At 41.4% G+C, this 20,267-nt stretch overlaps 1 protein-coding gene across 1 annotated transcript in view; it reads right to left on the bottom strand.

Moving 5' to 3' along the window:
• FREM2 (FRAS1 related extracellular matrix protein 2) overlaps positions 1–20,249 on the bottom strand; it is a 207,279-nt gene extending 187,030 nt beyond the window's left edge. The window contains exons 1-2 of the mRNA XM_025206643.1: positions 15,903–20,249; positions 10,563–10,652 (exon numbers count right to left, since the gene is read on the bottom strand). Of these exons, the coding sequence (XP_025062428.1) occupies positions 10,563–10,652; positions 15,903–20,145 (4,333 nt within the window). The 5' untranslated portion in view covers positions 20,146–20,249. The remainder of the gene's footprint in view (positions 1–10,562; positions 10,653–15,902) is intronic.
• Between the last annotated feature and the right edge of the window lie 18 nt (positions 20,250–20,267).

The following is a 20,267-nucleotide window of genomic DNA, read 5'->3' as shown; positions in this document are numbered from 1 at the left end:
CAGATATAAATTCATCACATCAGTCAGTTATGTAACACAATACAAATAAGCTTTTGACTTAAGATTTTTAAAGAGGCAATAAAATCTTCCATGAACATGTTTGTTAATATGGTGTTAAGATGCCACAATGAGGTTGTATTGCAACAGCAGGAGATAAACCAGTGTAATTTAAGAAGCATGAATTTGAATTGTTTAACACCAATAGGGAATTTTAAAAACCACTGAAAAAACAATTAAGATCTCTCAGGCATGTCTACATATTAGGTTTAATGCACAGTAGACTATTTTACTCAGCATTAAAGCATTACGTAAAAAAGTAACATTACGCTAATAAAGTAAATAGTCTACTACGCATTAAGCATCACTAAAAAAGCAAGCAAATGCCCTACTGCGCATTAGCACAGCCTAATGAGAATTAATTTAGTAGCTCACATTGGAGGTACTAAATTTAATGAGCATTACAAAAGGTATATACATGTGTTGATGCACCCCTCAAGTCTTAACATTCCTCCAATAGATCAAGAGTCACAAGCCTTGCTTGACTGAAAATTGCAACTCTAACATATATCTGAAGTTAACAATTAAAAAAAAAAAAAAAAAAAAAAAATCAAATTACCACTGGTAGTTAAAACCAATGCACCTTACGGGAAACTAAATACATTTCTGAATCAATTTCTTCCATGGATGCAACATTTACCATATCATCATGAAAAAAATCAGGGTTTTTATTTTAAATGATAAGTAAAATGAGAAATAAGAGTGATGGCTTCATCCTGTACCTTTCACTGGACAACCCAGTGGGAATAAACTGAGCCATGAATCAATGCATCAGGAAAGACTGGAGCTCACCTACTGTGCCCAACATTCTCTCTCTCACATCATGTTTCTCTACAGCTTTTTAGACATTTATTTGGACATTAGTGTATCTCAACAGATATCTTATGCCAGGGGTTTTCAACTGGGGCTCGTCTGGCCGCTGGGGGACTCCTGCCTTCTCGACCGGCCGCCGGGGGTACAATGACCCAAAAAGGTTGAAAACCCCTGTCTTATGCCACCAACCCTCTGTTTTATGCTCCAGAGTGCTCAGTTTTTCACTTTAAGTCTAATGCATCTTTTTAACCCTTTAATAGTTGTATTTGTACCTCACATTACTGTCCTGCCTTTATTATTTATTTTTACCATGGGCCATGCCTTTTCAAGCATAAGAAGAAAGTAGGCAACAACTTAAATATAAAAACAGAAGTGTTCTTGTTTGTAAAGCACTTAGGGCACATATACACATGGCGGACCTCTGCTCCAACGTGTACATGTTGGAGCGTTCTAATTAGCACACACCAGCAGTCTCCACGTCATGTTATTCAGCATCCCCATGTTTCAAAATGGTAACCGCTGCCATTTTGAAGTGCAGGACATTGAATACACATGACACTGCAAACATTTTAATTAGAGACGCTCTCAGAGCCACTCTAATTAAAGGGCCTCCCCCTCCACCCTGGAGCAAGTGTATAGATGTCCTTAAAGGGCAGAAAGCTACCTGAGCCAAATCTTTCTCACTTGAATCACTACAGTAGTCCCAATCAAATCAACAGGGCTTTTCAAGGGAATGCATTAAGCTCAATCTGGCTTTCAGGGTAGTGGTAGGCAAATTTTGTTTTGGGGTGAACAGTTTATTTGCTAAAAAATAGCTTTAATTTAGTTACTCCAGAACTATTCACTGAATTGTTCCAGCTTAAAAAAAAATACTTGGGAAGCTAGATTCACACCACCAGCATGGAGAAAAGCCCCCTTAGCCTGGTAGTTATGTCATTCCTCTGAGGCATGGGACCCCCAAGTTCAAAGACACTCTGCCTGCACAGTTGAAAACAAAGTCTCCCAGCTTCTAGGAGAGTGTCCTACCTAGCAGACTAGGGGGTATCCTAGGTAGAGCACTCCTAATATCTCCTATTAAAGCTGTTCACTGAGAGAAAAAGAGAGACTCTACAGCTAAGTGGTTAGGAAACTGAGATACCTGGTTCCAGTCTCTGATCCAAGGAGCATTCAAGTACTTTAGAAGTGGGACAGTTTCGCCAAGGGGGGGGAAATCCACTCTGAATGCCCAAAAGCACAGGCACTCTTTAGAAGATGGGATACCCCCAAAGAGGAAAAGATAATGAACCTGGATATCCCACAATCAAGCCAGTGCACTAACCCCAATCTACTGGTTAAAAGAACCAGAAGCATCACAGCTATCTCCTTCTTACTGGTTTTGTGAATGACACATAAGCCTATCCCTTTATTTCCTCTGCTTTGGTTCCAAATTACCAATATGGAAACACAATGCTGCATTTCGGATCAAGAAAAAGATTTTGCTTGGCCTGAAATAAAATAGTTTTGGTTACTTGTTTTAGCAAGGCCAAACAACAATTCTTCATTTTGTTTTACAACAAGCAGAACTGAAAATTCAGCTGTTCTCACAAATGTCCTAAGAACGTCTAAGTATAACTAAATTAATTTCACAGAAGGTGCTCAGAGTCTCTTCACATATTTAAATGGAAGTTGTATCAGTAGTATCTGCTGACAAAAAGTGCAGGCCCTCCCTTACTCTTCATAACTATTCAACATAGCTTTTCACTTAGCTATGACTCTTCAGTGGCATACAGTAATGACTGAAAACCTCCAATGAACTAACGATTTATTTATAGACAATATTTTTTGTACTGTAGTGTCAAACTACTATTTAAAACCTGTGATAAGGCTTACAGTGAGGAGTGTGACGTATGGAAAATTGTTTGGACACCAAACTAGAGCACATCAAAACAGAAGCAACGAGCTTGGCAACTGACCAGAATCCTATTTCACTAGTTAGTAAATGACCAAACGTACCCCTGATACAATGCACGTTGCTTCAGTTTTTTATGCCAAAGATAAAAGTAAATTAACCTTCCTTCCAAGACTAATACTTCAAATGCCACACGAGAGGTCAAGCAATGCTGCCACAAATCGTTCTTAATGTTATTTTGGTAGATTGCTTCTTTGAGAACTGTCAGCTACTCTGAGTCCAAAATTTCTGTTCCAAAGTTATTATTATACCATGTACTAGAAATCACACCAGTGTTGTGGCTTTGAAGAAATAACACTGACACCTGTTTTAACACTATAATTATAACCAGGAACACAACATTGTCCCCTCAGAAATGAACAAAGCATATCAGGGTGGTAAAATTCCAAAAATGTTTTATTCTATGTTTATATAAATTAAGGATGACATAAGATGAAATAATTATACTTCATAAGCTTAATAATGGAAGATAGCTCTAAGTAGTAGATCTGCATTTTTTTTAACTGGCATCAGTTCTTGCATAAACACAATTTGGAACATGTCTATGAAGTTTTCCCAGAATCTAGTTTTAAAGGCTTAATTTAGAGACTTGTGTTTGAAAGTTCCTTAGAACTATCGAGATTTAACCAAATGTTGAAACAAGAAAATGCAGTGCAGTGTGAAGTTATTTATGGATCTGGAATAAAGAGTTTAAATAAGATTTAGCTAATGATGTAAATCATCGCTTTCCATGAGCCTTGGCTTTGCAAGGCTTTAGTTTATGCTGAGAAAGATTATTCAAAAGATCCTGAATTACAAATTTTTGTTTCTTCCCTTCACTAAGGACCCTCTCCATTCCTTATACACCCATGAAAAGTTGTCATAATTTCCTCACTTGAAATCATTCTACCCTTAAGACATCATACTGCAGTCACAACTTATGTGGCTAGAAAGCACAGGAAGTAGGACTAATGCAGTACATCTGTATCATTTCCAAGGCCCTCTCCAAGCCAAGAAGCATGCTCTGCCTGCTTCCACTTCTCAAGTGCCAACTTTTAAAATAAAGTAGTTAAGTCACCATCAGGGCACCCATGCTGCCATTCTTAAATATGTTGAAGATACAGAACTTGAAAGTGGCAGAGTGGGGGTGGGGGGGGGGGGGGGTGGGGGGGGGGGTCCCATAGTGCCTTCACTGCCTCATTTATGGGTTTGGTATGTGTGCAGCACATGGGGCTGTACTTCTGGGTGGTATCCTAAATAAGAGGCAGATTCAGACAGACATACCACCATCACTGAAGACAGTCAAGATGAGAAGGATGAGTTTCTCTTAACAATAGAGCTGGGTGGGAAATGGTGCTCCTGCCCATGTGATCAAGATTTTGAATCTTTTCTCCCCTCCAGAATCAGGGCAAAAGTTGAACTATCACATGTTTGCACTTAAAAAAATAAACTAACTAAATAAATAAAGGATTAGGTCAAATATAATACTGATTTTCAATTATTTTATAATGTTTGTGTGTTTTAGTAATTTTTTTTTTAAATTTTAAAATAAAAAGTTGCTTCAAACCCCAAGACAAAGTTTTCCTGAAAAAATCAAAAATGGCCTCTTTTGTCATTTCTAGAACTTTTTTTTTCCTTTTTCCTTTTAAACCAGGAAAGTTATCACAACTGACACTCTACTTTTGCAAAGTTTCAGTTTTAATAAATCAACATTTTCTGACATTGACACTGAGGCCCTTAACATGTCTCCTTCTAACCAGGACTTCAATACCTGTTTTTAGCAGTCTAGGCATAAAATGGCTTGAAGAGCAGACCGCAGGAAACAAGCCAGGGACTACAGCCAAAGAATGAGAAAGACTCTGTAATAAGGTCAGCGTAGCTACACTTACTGTACACCAAAGGAAGGTCTGGCCCTGAATATTTCCAAGATACCCACAGTATCAAAATAGAAAAGATAATTTTACATACAGGAAAATGAAGAGAATTCTATATTAGAATCGTTCAAAAAAAGAAGCTTTTGACTTTACTGGGGGCAGTGGAGCAGCAAAGAGCTCTAGTACTAGCTCTACCACTGGTAGCTGGGTGACCCTGGGTAGGAGAAAACTTTCACCATTGTTTTCCATGTCCATAAGAGACTTGTCCTGTACCTTATGGAGGTGGTGGGAGGATTAATTAATTAACAACATGTGTTTTCCATACCAGCAGCAGGATCTGGCCACAGCTTCAGTGCTTTCACATTGTTTGACACATGCATCAGTGGAAAGAGAAATATAAATAATTTTTCACAGAGTGTACAAAACAGATACTTAGCTCCACTTTCTTGAAGCATATAGGGCATAAAGTGAAGGTAAAATAAGGTCCTTAAATGTTAGCTGTGTAGTCACTGAGGTCATTTCTCACATACGAGGCGAGAAAGTCTCAGAACAGAGATAAAGCAAAATTTGTGTGGCATTCTCTAAATAGGGAAATAGGCACAACATACTGGGCATGTCTACTCGTTCATTAATATGTCATAATTACAGCTCATTAAGTTTAGTACCTGTAATTGCAGGTACTACCTTAATGTGCCCTAATGAGCGCTACTGTGCATCAGTGCCAGCACACACTTTTTTGGTAACACTAATAAGTAGTAGACTATTACTATGTGTATTAGGGCATTAGCATGGGTTTTGCCCACTGCACTAATGCGCAGTCTACTGCGCTTGAAGCATCTCGTGTAGACATACCCACTGAAGATCATTTGTGTGTTCATTTTTTGATTCCATAAAAATTGGTAGCATTTTGAATATTTGAAATGCTAACTCTACACATACACAGAAGCTACTATGCAAAGCATTCCCTTGACTTCTTACTAGTACAAAGTCATTGTATTTATTAGAGCTTGTCACAAGTTTATTATACTATGTTTAAATTACATTAAGTGACTTTATTATACCAATTACAGGCTCAGAAATTTTCAGTTAAGGCTGACTCTTTGCCCTCAATCTAATAAATATACCTATGTATTACAAGAGTCTCTGAACACTGTGTGACTTTCTCTATCATAAACAAGTCTAGCAGTTCCATCACCCTGGATTTCCATTTCTTTCAACTACTGCCATCTCTGCCTATAAAGATCTCATAAATTCTCTCTCATTTTCTGGTAATGGACTTCTTGCTAATACACCAAGGGATTTCATAATTTTAGCCTTCAAAATTAACTACTCTTAAATGTTCACATAGTAGGAGCTAAAATTTTCCAAAATTCTTCTCTTTTTTTTTCCAACTTAGCAGTACAAAGAAACTAAGTAAAAAGAAGAAAGTAAAACTGTGGCTCTCTTGCCAGCCACACAAAGCTACGACCAGTTTCTGTAGCAAGATCAAGCAGGTTATACACCTAATGGGGCTTATGTGACAATTAATGTTAATGGGTCTCCACACAAGCATGAGGGCATGTGTAAGCAGATCCTAACCCCAAACAGAAGACTGAATCCATTATCAAACTTAAGAGTGATAACCATCAACACATACTATTAGCACATACCTGTAGGTACTCAAATACTGTTATTTCCCATCCTAAGTATAGTGAAATTTGAGTAAGAGACCAAACTTATAAAGTAAATTGCTGTCTTACAAGACAAAGAATCTTCAGATTCAGTAAGCACAACTGGGCTCTGCCTTTAATAGAATATCATATTTAATGAGAATATCAATTTTAAAAAGACAAAATAAATGTTTAAATAACTTTCTTATGAAACAAGCTACTTGACAAAGAATACCACAAGAAATCTTTCAGTGTGACACCTACACAGGTAAACAACATTGAAGGGAAGCCATTCTTGGGAATTTAAAACCTTAGTTAAATTTTCAAGGAACTACAGAAGTATAATATATTAAGCAGCTTTTAAATTAAAGTATTACAGCACTCCTTTGTAATTATACTGGGATTGATTCCATGTTGTATCATCCTTATTCATATTTAGTAATAGATTACTAAATGGTTTCACCAACTATTTACCAAGTCCTGTTTACTTGGCTCAGCTGCCTTTCTGTCTTTCTTCACTCACAGTATGTCTTCTCAAAACTTGAACTACTCAGATCCTGGGTTTACATCTGATGTGAAGTATAGACCCCGCTCTCTGGTATTCCTCTCTGATCATATAAGTAGGCAAGGCAAAGAGAACAGGCAGAGCCTTGGTTCCACTTCTCTACTCTTGCATCTCCCACTCACTAGCCACAGTAGCTGGCCAAGTGTAGAAAGAGAAACAAACTCCACCCTTTCGAGGGCAGCAATAATTTACTGTCCTCCAGAGCAAAAAGTGAACAAAGGAGGAACTGAAATTCTCTGTGTCAAAATTCCTTACCAGAGCTGCTTCAGGGCAGAGCATTATAGACCCTCCTTCTTACTCAAGTTAAAGACACTAGCTGAGGAGTCCAATGTGAGTAAAAGCATCATAATCAGGCAGTAGAATCAGTACGCTATTTAAAACAGATTCTGAAGAAATACACCTTCCACCTTATGTCATTGCTCAGACTGGAAGCAAATCAAATATCAACAGAAGAGATAGTGAAATACACTCTTCATCCTTCTGCCAGGCAACAGACCAAAAACATATATCACCAGACAGACAGTAGTTTACAGTACATTACAGGTAGCTTGAGAATGATGAAGTCCAGAATTATGGAGTCCTGAATATACAATCTTGTATATTGCCAAAAGAGTTCCAGGACTGGCACTGCATCTTTGAGGCACAAGAGAGCTGAGGAGACAAACTAAGGCCTGTCCTAGCATGGGCCTGAGTGCAATACAAACACCCAAAAATGTGTTCAGAACAGTTTTGCACTTATGTAATATAACTATTAGCAGAGTATTTGAACCAGAATTCATCCATTCATTAAGTTGCATTCTGACACCTTGCCACTGAATTGTACACTTACAACCACTTACAGATGTTGCTACAAATCAACCAGAACAAACACCTCAGAATCTGCTCCCAGGGGAAGAGTGAATTACTTAATTTATATCCATAGGAGCTGACTAATTGCAACCATCATAATTGCATTTATTTCTGAAAAATTTCAACAGGCAATGCTAATTTGGGAAACAGAAGGAGAAGTCTGAAGCATACAGTATGTAATTCTGTGTGGATTTTGGTATTCTGTGCTGAATTTTCCTTCCTAAATATTCTGTTTGTTCTTTCCCAAGGAGCTGGCTTCAAACCTAAAATGCAAAGAACTGTCCATGCACCAATCACATTCTCTCAAATTTATCTGAGCTACACAACCCTGGCTTTGATGTCCCTCTGAGAAGGCTAGAAAAGTAAGCTTCTGATTTTTTTTCATATGCAGTTATAGGGTGCCTATACATGTGCAGCGAGGCTGCTCTGACACACTTTGATTACAGCGCTTTGGAACAGACTCGATTAACTGAGTCTCCTAGAGCATGGTAACTACAGCACTCCTGCAGACTCCAGTGTCACGTGTATCAGCATCCCCATGCTGAAAATGGTGGTGGGGGCATTTAACTAAAGCTTGCTCAATGAGCTTTAGTTAAAGTGCCCCTGCTGCCATTTTTCATCGTCGGGATACTGATACACGTGATGCTCTGGGAGCTTTAATTAGACTGGCTCTTGGAGCTGGTCAGATTATAATACCCCCTACCCCACTCCCAGAGCACATGTATAAACTCCCACAGATTCTAGCCTGTTGGTGTGATTTAGTTGTTATTCCAGACTTTAGTGTTTTAGTCCCAATTTCATCCCTTCCAAATATAAGCTCACTGTTTTAAGCAAAGCATTTCTTACAAACTATTTCAACGTATAACTCAATCTTTCCACAGGTTAAGCAAACATGGAAACACATTGCTATACGTAACTAAAGCCCATGTAAAGCAATAATAGATCTGAGGCACAGCCCAATTCAGAAAACTTGAAGGTTCAACAAAAAAAAAAAACAATGATTAGCTTGGCAGCAAAACTACTCTTCACATTATCATGAAAAATACTGTATTATTACATTTTTTATGAAGTAAATATTGATGTGCCTCTGTCAAGTACCAACATATGTTGCCGGTTCATTTACCAGTGGAAAAGAAATATATAGCACAAGAGTCCAGGCATACTCTAAACATGACTTATTTCACTGCCTTTGGAGATATATATGTAAGTAAAACAAGTACCCTGGAAGTCCCTAGCAATGTTTAGTTCTTAGGGAGCAACTTTGCCTGAAGAACTGGCATCAGAGACAAAGACTAAGAACAAACTACCCTCTGCTTGCATCGATCTCTGAACCAAAAACCTTATGTAATAAAGCTACTGTCACACATAGAAATCCTTCTCAACCCTATATATTCGTTCTAGAAAACAGATTTGAGGACTCTGTGTGAAACCACCAGTTTGTGACTTTTGTCGTAACAGAACTATGGCATTATAGAGAAAACATAAAGCACAATGCAGGGTTTCATGCACTGTTCTCTTAGATTTGACTTTCCCCAGGTTTAGGTACTAGTTTAATTAAAATATGTGGGAAAAATAAGCTTGAGGTTCTAGATCAGTAGCTCCTATCTTGGTCCCTGGGAGACTAGAGATTAGCAATAAAATTTCCAAAAGTAGCTTCAAATGCTAAGAGCTGCCTTTGTGCCTCAAGAGGTTGCATCCCTTCCACAGCTGTCTGGCATGTAGGAAGGAAGCATATTCTGCATCACCAATCTAGCCCAGAATGTCCCCTTGTGTACTGGCCCCCAATCATGGGCTAGCAAGGATGGGCATAAGGCTATGGGCAGCTCCTCCCAGGCAGTTTTGCTTGGAAGGGAAAGGGGAGTTCAATAGTCCCTGCTCACAACTACTATTGCAATGGGTTAGTCTATGGCTGATGCTTCTTGTGACCAAGTGCAAGGGGATGGGGAGCATAAGGACTAAGCACAGGCTAGCTGAAAGTATTGTTCTTCTTAAAAATTTATTGTTGCTTCCCAAAAGAGCAATGTATTTATTTTTATTGAGAAAATATGTTAAAGCAACATAACCTAGCAGTCATTTGATATGCCACAGGGACACCTAAAGCTAGGGAATAACTGTGGTCATTCCTTAAAATGTAACCCTGGAGAAAATCATAAAATCACAGAATAAAGATTTGGAAGGGACATTAAGAGATCACATAGTTTATCACTCTGCCCCAAGGCACAACAACAAAAAAAAATATAATTAGACATATTTACACGCATATTTTTCCCTTGTTTGTACTAACATTTCTTTTGTCCTGGTATTCTTTTATTTTTTTACTGAAGACCAAGTGTGTCAGATTTTTTTTTTTAAATAGCTATATTTCCCTCTTCCCAACTCCTGTGAAATTCTCAACTACTGAAATTCATCAGTAACTGATCACTCTTAATATCACCAAAGTTTCTGAACAGGAGCAGCCATTGCTGGAGCTTCTGAATAGGAGCAGTCACTACTATAGCTGGAATGGTAATTGAAGAGAGGTTATGCTGTAACCTTTTGTCTGGTGCTTGGACTAGGGGTACACTAGAAAAACATATGAAGTTCAAGTATTTGAGCCTTTTTGTGGGGAATTCCACACTTTACCACAATAAGCTGTTTATGTTTTCCACTAATATAGCTATCATTTCCTTCAAAACTATGCTTTGCAACCACAGTAACAGTAATTAACAATCCTGGAAAAGTCCAAAAGCCTGTGGAGTAATAGCTTATATGAGCATCCTGAAAGTCAGCTAAAACACGTGAGAGATTATGTCCACGAAAAAAAAAAGTAATTGAGTAGGAGTACTTACCACCATCTTCAACAGAAAAGTAGAAAATGTCACTTGTTGCATTATCACCTTCTCTTAAAATGTAGCATATCTTCATGTCATCTACATCAGCTGAAAAATGCCAAGATAAATACATTATTACCTTAAATGTAAACAACAGTGTTGCCAACTCTCTCATGATTTTTGGCATTGTTCTTAAAGTCTACGCTTCCGGAATGTGAAAAACTTAGTTCTTTCTTTTATATATAAATATATTAATAAATAATATATATATATATATATATATATATATATATATATATAAAAGAAAGAGCTAAGTTTTTCACATTCCCAAAGAAGAGACTTAAGAACAAGGCCAAAAATCATGAGAGTTGGCAACAATGAAACAAGAGAAAGCAGTAAATACTTGACAAATATCATTGCTTTGTCCACCAGAGGTCTAAGTTATCTGTTAAAGTCAAGCAAGGTTCTTTGGGTAGATGTGACATATTTTATTAGACCAACTAAATAGGTGCAAAAAAGTTCTTCACAAGCTTTCAGGCACAAACACCATTCATCAGGCACAGGGAGACTCTGCGGGTGTTATGTTTAAGTTAAAGAATTTTGGTGTCAACAGAACATATGCCTTGAAAACAGTTATTTTTTAAAAATCCTTTCCCACGTATTTGTAAAGAGAACCCAGATGAAATTTGTTCACATGTAAATCACAAATGCTGGTAAGAAAATGCAGTTTTTTTTCACACTTTCTTGCATTGCACTTTCTAGAGCTGATTCTGCTAGTGTTCTTTATACTAATAATAACTCATTTGGACTGGGTCAGCAACATAAGACTCATGGGCTGGAACTAGCATGCACACCCACTAGATGCAGCTGAGGAAGCAGGAGGCGGGGGGGCAGGGTGGTAGCATGTCAGTGGCAGGGGGCTTCACCAGTAACAGGGTCAGATCATAGAAGCTGGGATGAAGGTTGGGGGCGGTGGTTGGCAGCAACATCCTGTCAACATCACTGTAATGTGTAATTCTAATATGCTGACTTACCCAAGGTCATATAAGAAAGCTGTAGTTAATAAGGGAGTTAAAACCTAGGGCATGTCTGCATTGCAGACTGCAGTATAGCATAGAGATACCTGAGCAGGCTTTACATGAACCAAGAAACAGAAAATTTGCCCACATGCAGTGCTGGACTGCAACAGTGACATGCTTCTTGTGTCTGAGCTAGCTTGTTAGAAACTCCATCAGATAGCTCTCTATTACACTGCAATCTGCAAGGCAGATATATCCCAGATCTACTCCCAGACCATCCTTCTTATCAGTACTGACATATTTTTTTACAAAACATGGCCTCTAATAAAAAATAGAGGTGATCAGATGCTATATGAGCAGACTGTTTAAAAATACAGCCAGATAAAATTTGCTTAAACAGAATAAAGTTTAGTAACAGCAGATTTAAACTATTTAGGTAACAAATCTTAGAGCCACTATTACAGAAAGCTAAATAGAAGCAGAGAAAAAAGCAAAAGACAAACCAGTTATTAGTTAATATGGCATTGTAACTTTGGGTAGAACCAAGAAGAATTTTCTAGGATACAAAAACTTCCCTCTTAAAGACAGTGGCAAGGACATATCTCTTTTTATGTAATTCCATTACATCTAGTGTACAGAGCATAATGTCATGAGCACCTCATTTTAGACAAAGATTTAGTAAGTAATAGTATTACAGTGGAGCTCAAATACCAAAATAAAAGTCTCTCTCCAAGTCCAGGCATGTAAACTGATTGATGAAAGCATGTCAAAACTCTATCATTAGAGGTCTCCTGCCTGTCTCCCTAAGCTATAGTCCTAAAACCAGACATGCTTCTTTTAGGGCAAGCAAATAAAGAGAGTGATTAAGATGTGTTTGTTATTACACAGTTACTTTTAGTAAGTAATTAAAAGAATGCCAAGCATAAAGAATTATGGGGTAATACAAAAGCTGCATATGAACACTATGAAATTGCAGTAAACAAATGAAAACGCTCATCCTCCAAAAAACTTACTCTAATGCTAAACTTTCCACATGAGCAGTTCTATTAAATCCAATGGCTCTAACATGCAAAAAGCTAAGCACCTGGGTAAATGTTTTCAGGATTAGCTCCTAAAAAACCATCTATTAGACAAAACCTTATTTTTGACAAGAGCAGAGCAGATGGATGCCTTTCCTTTCCCTTGTTAAACACACATTTAGAGTTACTCGAGTTATTTTATGTGATTTTTCCATAGCTCGTTTGGATACATTAACACTTGCTTAGTTGCAAGCATAGTGCACTGATAATACTTTCATTTGTACTACAGCTAAACACTTTCTAGACAGTTTATGGAATTCTAGCATGATTTGCAGTCCTATAACTTTTTCTTTGGCAACACTAGATGAAAAATCTGATTGTTGAGCTAAATTTATACCAAATTATTTTGGCTATTGTTACCGTCTTTTCCTCATTAAGGTACACTTATCAATTTAAAATAAATGTATCAAATTCCTTCAGATGTCTTTAAAAGCATTGGCTCAGGGAAGGGCCTGCAGCATACTCCAAAATCCTATGGAATCATTACAACTATGGGTGGTATATTAAGGTTGGGTCCTGGCTGTGTGGCCCCTTCGGGGCGTCTCGTGATGCAGAGGATTTCCAGGAAATACAAGACTTAACAACTACACCTGATTTCAAAAGAGAATATGATAGCAGACACTAAATTCTTTCACCACCCTGCATAACAACAGAGATGTGGGGGCATTGTCCAGCCCTTAATAATCAAACTTAACCAAAACAGTTATAGTAAGCCCTAAAACAATGCTCAGCATTTCTACACTCAAAACACTACACCAACATTAGCTAATCAAATAGTATACACACTTTATTTTCCTTAATGTTGGGAGTTAGACTTAGAAGTTTATTAATAGTTTCCCTGTTTTGGAACATTTTCTAAACTTAATGAATATCTGCTATGAACAAATACCAGCCCTGACTTGCAGAGATGAGCGCTGTGCGATTACACAGAAGCAAATTTCTTTGTAAATATTTTTGTCCCAAATAACACTAGGAGTTTGAAATTACCAGCTGTGAAGCGCTTCCCTTCATGCATTCTTTGCATTTACTATTACAGTAATATAGATGTAAATGGAGAAAAATCAATGAAGAAACTGCTTTGAAGCTTAGACAACCGGAGTAATAACTGATACTTTTCAAACGTTAAGTGGCTGCTGGGCTTGTTTGGAGACTACATCATCCTTACAGCCTGTCTCCTTTTTCTCCTTCTTCAGACCATGGTAATATTTTAAGTATAAAAGGGAGGAAAAGAGTGTGAAAGAGGTGAATGTTAGCAAAATTTCAGGATTTACTTTCACAATGTTCAAGTCTGCCACTGTTACTTAACTCAAGTACTATATCCATGCAAGTAATGCCAATGAATTACTACTACCTATTAATGGGAGCAAAATTCTACTTAAAGTAAACATAGCAGAAATATCTGGTACAGACTGCCAAGCCCCAAACCAGTTCTCATTTTAAACCTGAACAAAGGAAGAATCTTCCTGCATTCTGTGTTGAAACTGGGTTGACTTAGCCTTTGAGGTTCATTCCATGCCTACAAATCCATGCTTCTACTGCAGGGGACAACCTGAATAGGAAGATGCATTGCAGCTGCCTGCACTTGCAGCATGTTACCCTACGCTTCCCTATCTTGATTAAAGGTTTTTTGGCTGGTTTTATTACCAACACTTGGTGAAGTATTCACAGCTACTGAAGAAGTAACCTTCCCAAATATAAAGCAATAAATTACTGTCAGCTGTAATTGACCAATTAAGCCAATTTGCCAAAGCCATAGCCATAATAGAGCCCAAGTCACTGATACTCTCTCTTTCAAAATCAGTCTCTATTTTTAGTACAGCTACAAAGACAGCATCCTAAGAACTGTCCTAAGAATGGTAACCCTCAGTGAATATAGGAATTAGAAGCAGACTTCAAACTACTGAGCACCTCTTGCAACTCTCTAAGCTTTCGAAGTGCCCTTCCAAGTTAGTGAATGTAGAAGGTATTCAGGTGTTATGCACACTGCAGAAACAGGGTCCTTAACAGGCAAAGGATAAGAAAAACAGCAAAAGAGAGAATGTAACAGAAGACTCATGGAGTCAAACAGGAGCCTCTGACTGACAGGACTGAATGTGAAAGGCAGCAAACTTTGAATATATAAAGGGTACCAAAAGGAAGAGAGGATTTTACTTGCTCTTGCCCTGCACTCTGTATAGTCACTTGCACCAGTGCAGAGGGGAGGATGTAAAACTGCCATTCTGAATTGGATAATATTTGACACGCTTCACACTGGTGGAAGTAGCTAGGCAAGATGCAGAAAACAGTTAACTGAGCCCAGATTTTCACACATGTTGCTTACTCAATAAGGATTAAGTAGGCTTCTCTCACCATCTGCTGAAAGTGATGAAGCCTCCTAGGTCCAGCTAAGAATTTGTGGCTCCCTGGCATTTGCATCCTCTCCCACACCTAGTAAAAGATGAGGGCATCTGAGGTGAAAGAAAAAGGTGTGGGAAATGTCCTTTCATCCGTAGCTCCCACTTCCATGTTTACATTACTAATGCTCCTATGACTTCCTGTAACTAGGCCTTCTCTCTTCTGCCCCAAGCAGGGGTGGCATCACCTTTCCTCTTGTATTCGATTACACTTTCCCTTGTTTACAGTTCTTCCAATTTTTCAGGGCTAAAGTCCTTGCTAGGACATCCACCATACCTGTCTCAGTCCCTGCCTCTGCCTACTTTCCTACATCACCTTGCTGTGAGAGTTCTATTCCAGACACCCCATCCAGACCCTCTTTTTTCTCCTCCACTTGACACCTCCCAAGTCTGCCTCCCTCTTCTCCCCTTTTAGAAATGTCTATCCCCCCTTAACTATGGATCTAATACTGCCATCCTCCAGTACTACCTCCTCCCCACCATAGTGACCCTGCCACCCTTTCCTGTCCTTTTCCCCTTATAGCCTCAGCCTTTTCTGTCAGCCCCCACCTTCACTCCCCCTATATCATAACCCTTAAATCCATGGTTCTTCTGTTTGTTTGTTTTGTTTAGTATAAACTGATTTAATTAGAATTTCTCAAAGGTGGAAAGTACATGTTATTGTAAAAGCTCAAGAACTGATTTTTATGGAAGGGAAAGAAAAAAGAAACTGAAAAAACTCATGTTCCTTTCAGAGATTCTCTAAACAGAATACAGTAAAGTGACCCCTTGAGGTGTTTCTGGTATCAATTACTACAGAATTACATGTGCTTCATCCTTGTACAAAGGTTTACAGTGATCTGCAAAGAGTGCTGGGCACAGAAATACCTTGTGTGAACTGACTGATACTATGGTTGCCTTTTCCAAGGTGAATCAGGAAGCCATGGCGAGGGGCCTCCGTGATGCTGATCTTGAGGGTAACGTGCAAGCTGTCTCTGTCTTCCACTTTGAGCACTTTGTTGGTAATCATAAAACCCAAGTGGCCAGTAGCTAATACACGGAGAGTTGGGGCTCCTTTGTTTATTATAACCTGAGGTACACTACTGTCCACAGACATTATCTGAATTTTCATTGTTTGGGGTCTTCTTGTTTCAAATACAGTGTTGGGGAAGACGTAAAAGTCAGTGTGGGTGCCATCTGTAACTGTGAAAGAGAAGCTATCTTCAGTGGACTCTGTGCCGTCATGCTTGTAGCTGATAAGATTTTCATTCAGATCTTGTTTGCTAAAGGATGTGACTGGTTTGGTGTTATTGAACATAACCTGACCATGAACTGGTACTTGGGTGATGATAAATTTTAGCAACGTATCAGGTGTATCTCTGTCCTCCACAGTCAATTCAAAAGGTGTGATCAGCTTATTTTCATTTTCACTCATTACCAGATTATGTATTGTGACCACTGGCTTTTTGTTGTCCACATCACTAATGGAAATACGGAAGGTGCGAAACACTGGATTATAACCATCGGTTACTTCAAACTCAAAACTATCCATTTTCACCTCATCTTCTGAAGTGTGAATGTAGTAAATTTTATTGCCTGCCAACTGAAGCTGAGTAAAGGTTGTGATGCGTACACTAGGCTGGTCTGTGCATTCAAGATGACCACGAACAGGTGGCCTGGTAATAGTGAAAACCAAGTTCTCATCTGGGCTGTTCAAGTCACTGGTGCTCAGCAAGTCTGTAGTAAGTGTTACTCTCCCCCCTTCCTTCAGGGAAACCCCTTTGCTAATCACATCTGGAAAGACAATATCAGTGTTGCCAATGGTCACATAAAAGTAGCGGTCAATGAAAGGATTTATGCCATCTGTTATATCAAACTTGATGAGATCCCGAATACCCTCTTGGCCAAAATGCACATACCGAATTAAGTTTCTGTCCACTTCATCTTGGGTAAAGTTCATTCCCAGTGTGATATTCTGAACCTCACCCAAAGGCTTTATTCTTTGTAAGAGCCCTTGTCTTGGCCCATACCTTATAATGTAAGTCAAAGTTTTGTCTTCAGAATCTAGATCAGTAGCTTTCAGGATTCTGTTGTGAATAATTTTTGTTTCCCTGATTTCAATTTCCAGTCCATCATTGATGGTCATTCTGGGTGTCTCATCATCTACTGGAATAATCAGGATGAGCACAGTTTTCTCTGCAGTATGTTTACCATCTGAGAGTTTTACCACAAAACTGTCTTCCTTTGTCTCAGAGTCATCATGTTCATACATGATGCTGGAGCTCTCAGTTATCTGATCCAGAGTAAAGCTCTCCACTAGGACTGTCCCATTGATCAGCTGGTTCAAGATGTGGCCATGACTGGGAAACCTGGTGATAGTGAAGGTCAGCTCATCAGCAGGGATGTCCCCGTCTACTGCATTGAGGATGGGAGTATCAATAACCAGGCTCATGCCTTCCATGACAACAAACTCTCTCATAAAGATTTCGGGTTCTTCATCATTGGTTGGGATGATGACAATGGGGAAGAAGTGCCTTTCAGAAAAGTTAATGCCATCAGAGCAGCGGAAAGTGAACCTGTCTTCAATAGGTTCCACCCCCTTATGGATGCTTTGAACATAATAAATATGTCCTTGTCTGAGGTCTTTAAAAGTGAAGGCACTTATGGCTGTACCTGCTCTCGATTTTTCTGATCCCGGGGCTGGAGAGATGTTCTCTACATAACCGGAGGTGGGCTGAGCAACAATGGTGCAAAGTATATCATCAGTTGGAGTGTCCATATCCTCAGTTCTTAGATGAGAGGATGTAATAACCCTTTTGTCACCCTCTACCACCATGAAATGTTCCCCCACAAAAATTTCTGGGGCTTGGCTGTCAACGGGGAGAATGGTCACCAGGACTGACACCCCCTGAACAATATTACCCCCAATGCTCCACTCCTCAGACATGTCGGATAGGGTGAGGTTGAAGGCATCTTCTTTGGGGAGCAGTCCTATTTCACCACCAGTGTGAGCATACACCACTGCCCCATCCAGCACCTCCCTCTGGGAAAACCTCTCTGCAGGCACCCCATGAACCAGGATGTCCCCATGCTGAGGAGGATCCTCCACAATGAAAGTCAGCATCAAGTCATCTGTATCTTCATCCGTGCCTTGGATGACATTAGTGGTGATCTCAGCAGCACCATTCTCCAACACATCCAGGTAGGAACCAAGGGTGCCTGGGGGTAGTCTTAAAGTGGGCACCTCATCATCCACAGGGTGTACAGTCACCTTCAACACAATGGGGACTGCATGGACCCCATCGCTCACGTCCAGGCTGCAAACATCACCACTGGACTCTGCCCCACTGTGTGTATAAGCCACCCTGCCTTGTCTGATATCCTCAAGGCCAAAGGTTGCTCCCATGGGCAATCTGTGCCCAGAGAGCTGCAACTGCCCGTACCAAGGAGCCTGGGTCAGAATGAACCGGAGATGGTTGGGCTCAGTGTCCGTGTCCCTGGCATCCAGCTCATTTAGGCTCAGGACATGACTGCCTCCTTCAGGCACAGTGAAGCCAGTGTTGGTGATTGCAGGTGGCTGGTTGTCAACAGGCTGCAGGTAAATAGTGAAAGTGCCTTCAGCTGCATTACCAGCCACATCCTCCACTATGTATCGGAACTGGGCCAGGCGGGGAGCCACCCCCAGCTCCTCCTGCGGGGGCTGGTAGGAAATCTTGTGGTGGTTGATCTGGGCCTGGGTGAAATGGGTCACCTCCACTGAGTGGTCATCAGTGAGCACCAGGGACCCCAGACGGACCCCCTGGGGGTGGTTGGTGTCAGTGTCGGTGGGGGGCTGGGTGACAGTATAGCGCAGCTCCCGGTCCCCAGAGTCCTGGTCTGTGTAGCGCAGGTGCTTCCTCCGCAGTGGGGTCACCTGCTGCTCTGCCACCACTAGGTGCAGGCTGCTGCCACTAAACAGTTCTGGGGGTAGCCGGTCCACCGGGTGAACCCGGATCACAAAGCTCTGTGGCCCAGAGCGGTTGGGTGGGTCATTGTCATCCTGCACTCTAAAGGTGAATTGATCCAGCACCACCCCAGGGCCGGGGCTGTGGGAGCCGAGGTGCCGGTAGAAGAGATGGCCCTCCACAATGTCCTGCTGCAGCCACTCATTCACTGGTCTTTCATATACCGGGGGCCCCCCAAGCAGGCCTGGCACCCTCTGCCAGTGGGATCTCCCACCCTCCTCCTCCCAGCCAGGGGGTGGCTGATCCTGGCGGAGCAGCAGCTGCCCTGCAGAGGGGCCTGATTCCAGTACAAACTGCAGCACAGCATTGTCCGAGTCAATGTCGGTGGCGCTGAGGGCACGTGTGGGGATGGGCACCATGTCGCCCTCCGCCAGGTCCAATCCAGTGTTGGCATTAAGAAGGGGTGGCTGGTCATCAGCAGGCACCAGGGTGATGGGGAAAAGAAACTCAACACGGTGCCGGGCACCGCTGTCCTCCAGCCGCAGCACCAGGTTGTCACTGAGTGGTGACTCACTGCCGTCATGCTGGTAGATGATCCTTCTGGCCTCCAGCTCTCCCACGGTGAAGTGCTTGCGAGGTGCAGCAGCTGCAGCCTGGGGCTTACCCATGCCGGGCTCCTCCAGCAGGACAAGGTGGCCATGCCTCAGCCCCGCCACCACGCTCACCCGCACCTGCTCCAGGTCATCCTCATCGCTGATGACCAGGCTGGGCTCGGTGGCTGGCCCGGCCAGCGGCCGTGACTGCCCCTCATAGAGCAGCAGCCCTGTGTTGCGGGTGACGACGGGTGCCAGCGTGTTCATGGGCTTCACCACAATCATGAAGGCAAAGGGCTCCGAGGCAGCGCCCTCAGGGTCCAGCACCTCCAGCTCCAGCTCGAAGAGGCGCTCGTGCTCTGAGTCCTGAGAGGGTGGCTGGTAGGCGATGCGCAGCTCCTGCACGTCCCGCTGGCTGAAGGTGGTCACAGGCAGGCTCCGGTCATCCGTGCTCACCAAGCAGCCCTGCCCAGGGCCCAGAGGTGAGGTGACATTGAAGAGCAGCAGGTCGGCGGGCGACTCGGCATCCTCAGCCGCCAGCATGTCGGGCGTCAGGGCGGTCAGCACGAACTGGTCCACCTCCATCATGAGCATGGCCACGAAGCTGGGCTTGGGTGCCGCGTTCTCGGTGCCCGCCCGGATCCGCACCAGCACCTGGAAGTGCTCCCGCTGGAGTGGCTCCCCGGGGGCCCGCAGCTCGGCCACCAGCGGCACCA

The sequence above is a fragment of the Alligator sinensis genome, unplaced genomic scaffold (assembly GCF_000455745.1).
Source record: "Alligator sinensis unplaced genomic scaffold, ASM45574v1 scaffold1031_1, whole genome shotgun sequence".
Lineage (NCBI taxonomy): Eukaryota > Metazoa > Chordata > Crocodylia > Alligatoridae > Alligator > Alligator sinensis.
This window is presented reverse-complemented; position numbering and strand designations above follow the sequence as displayed.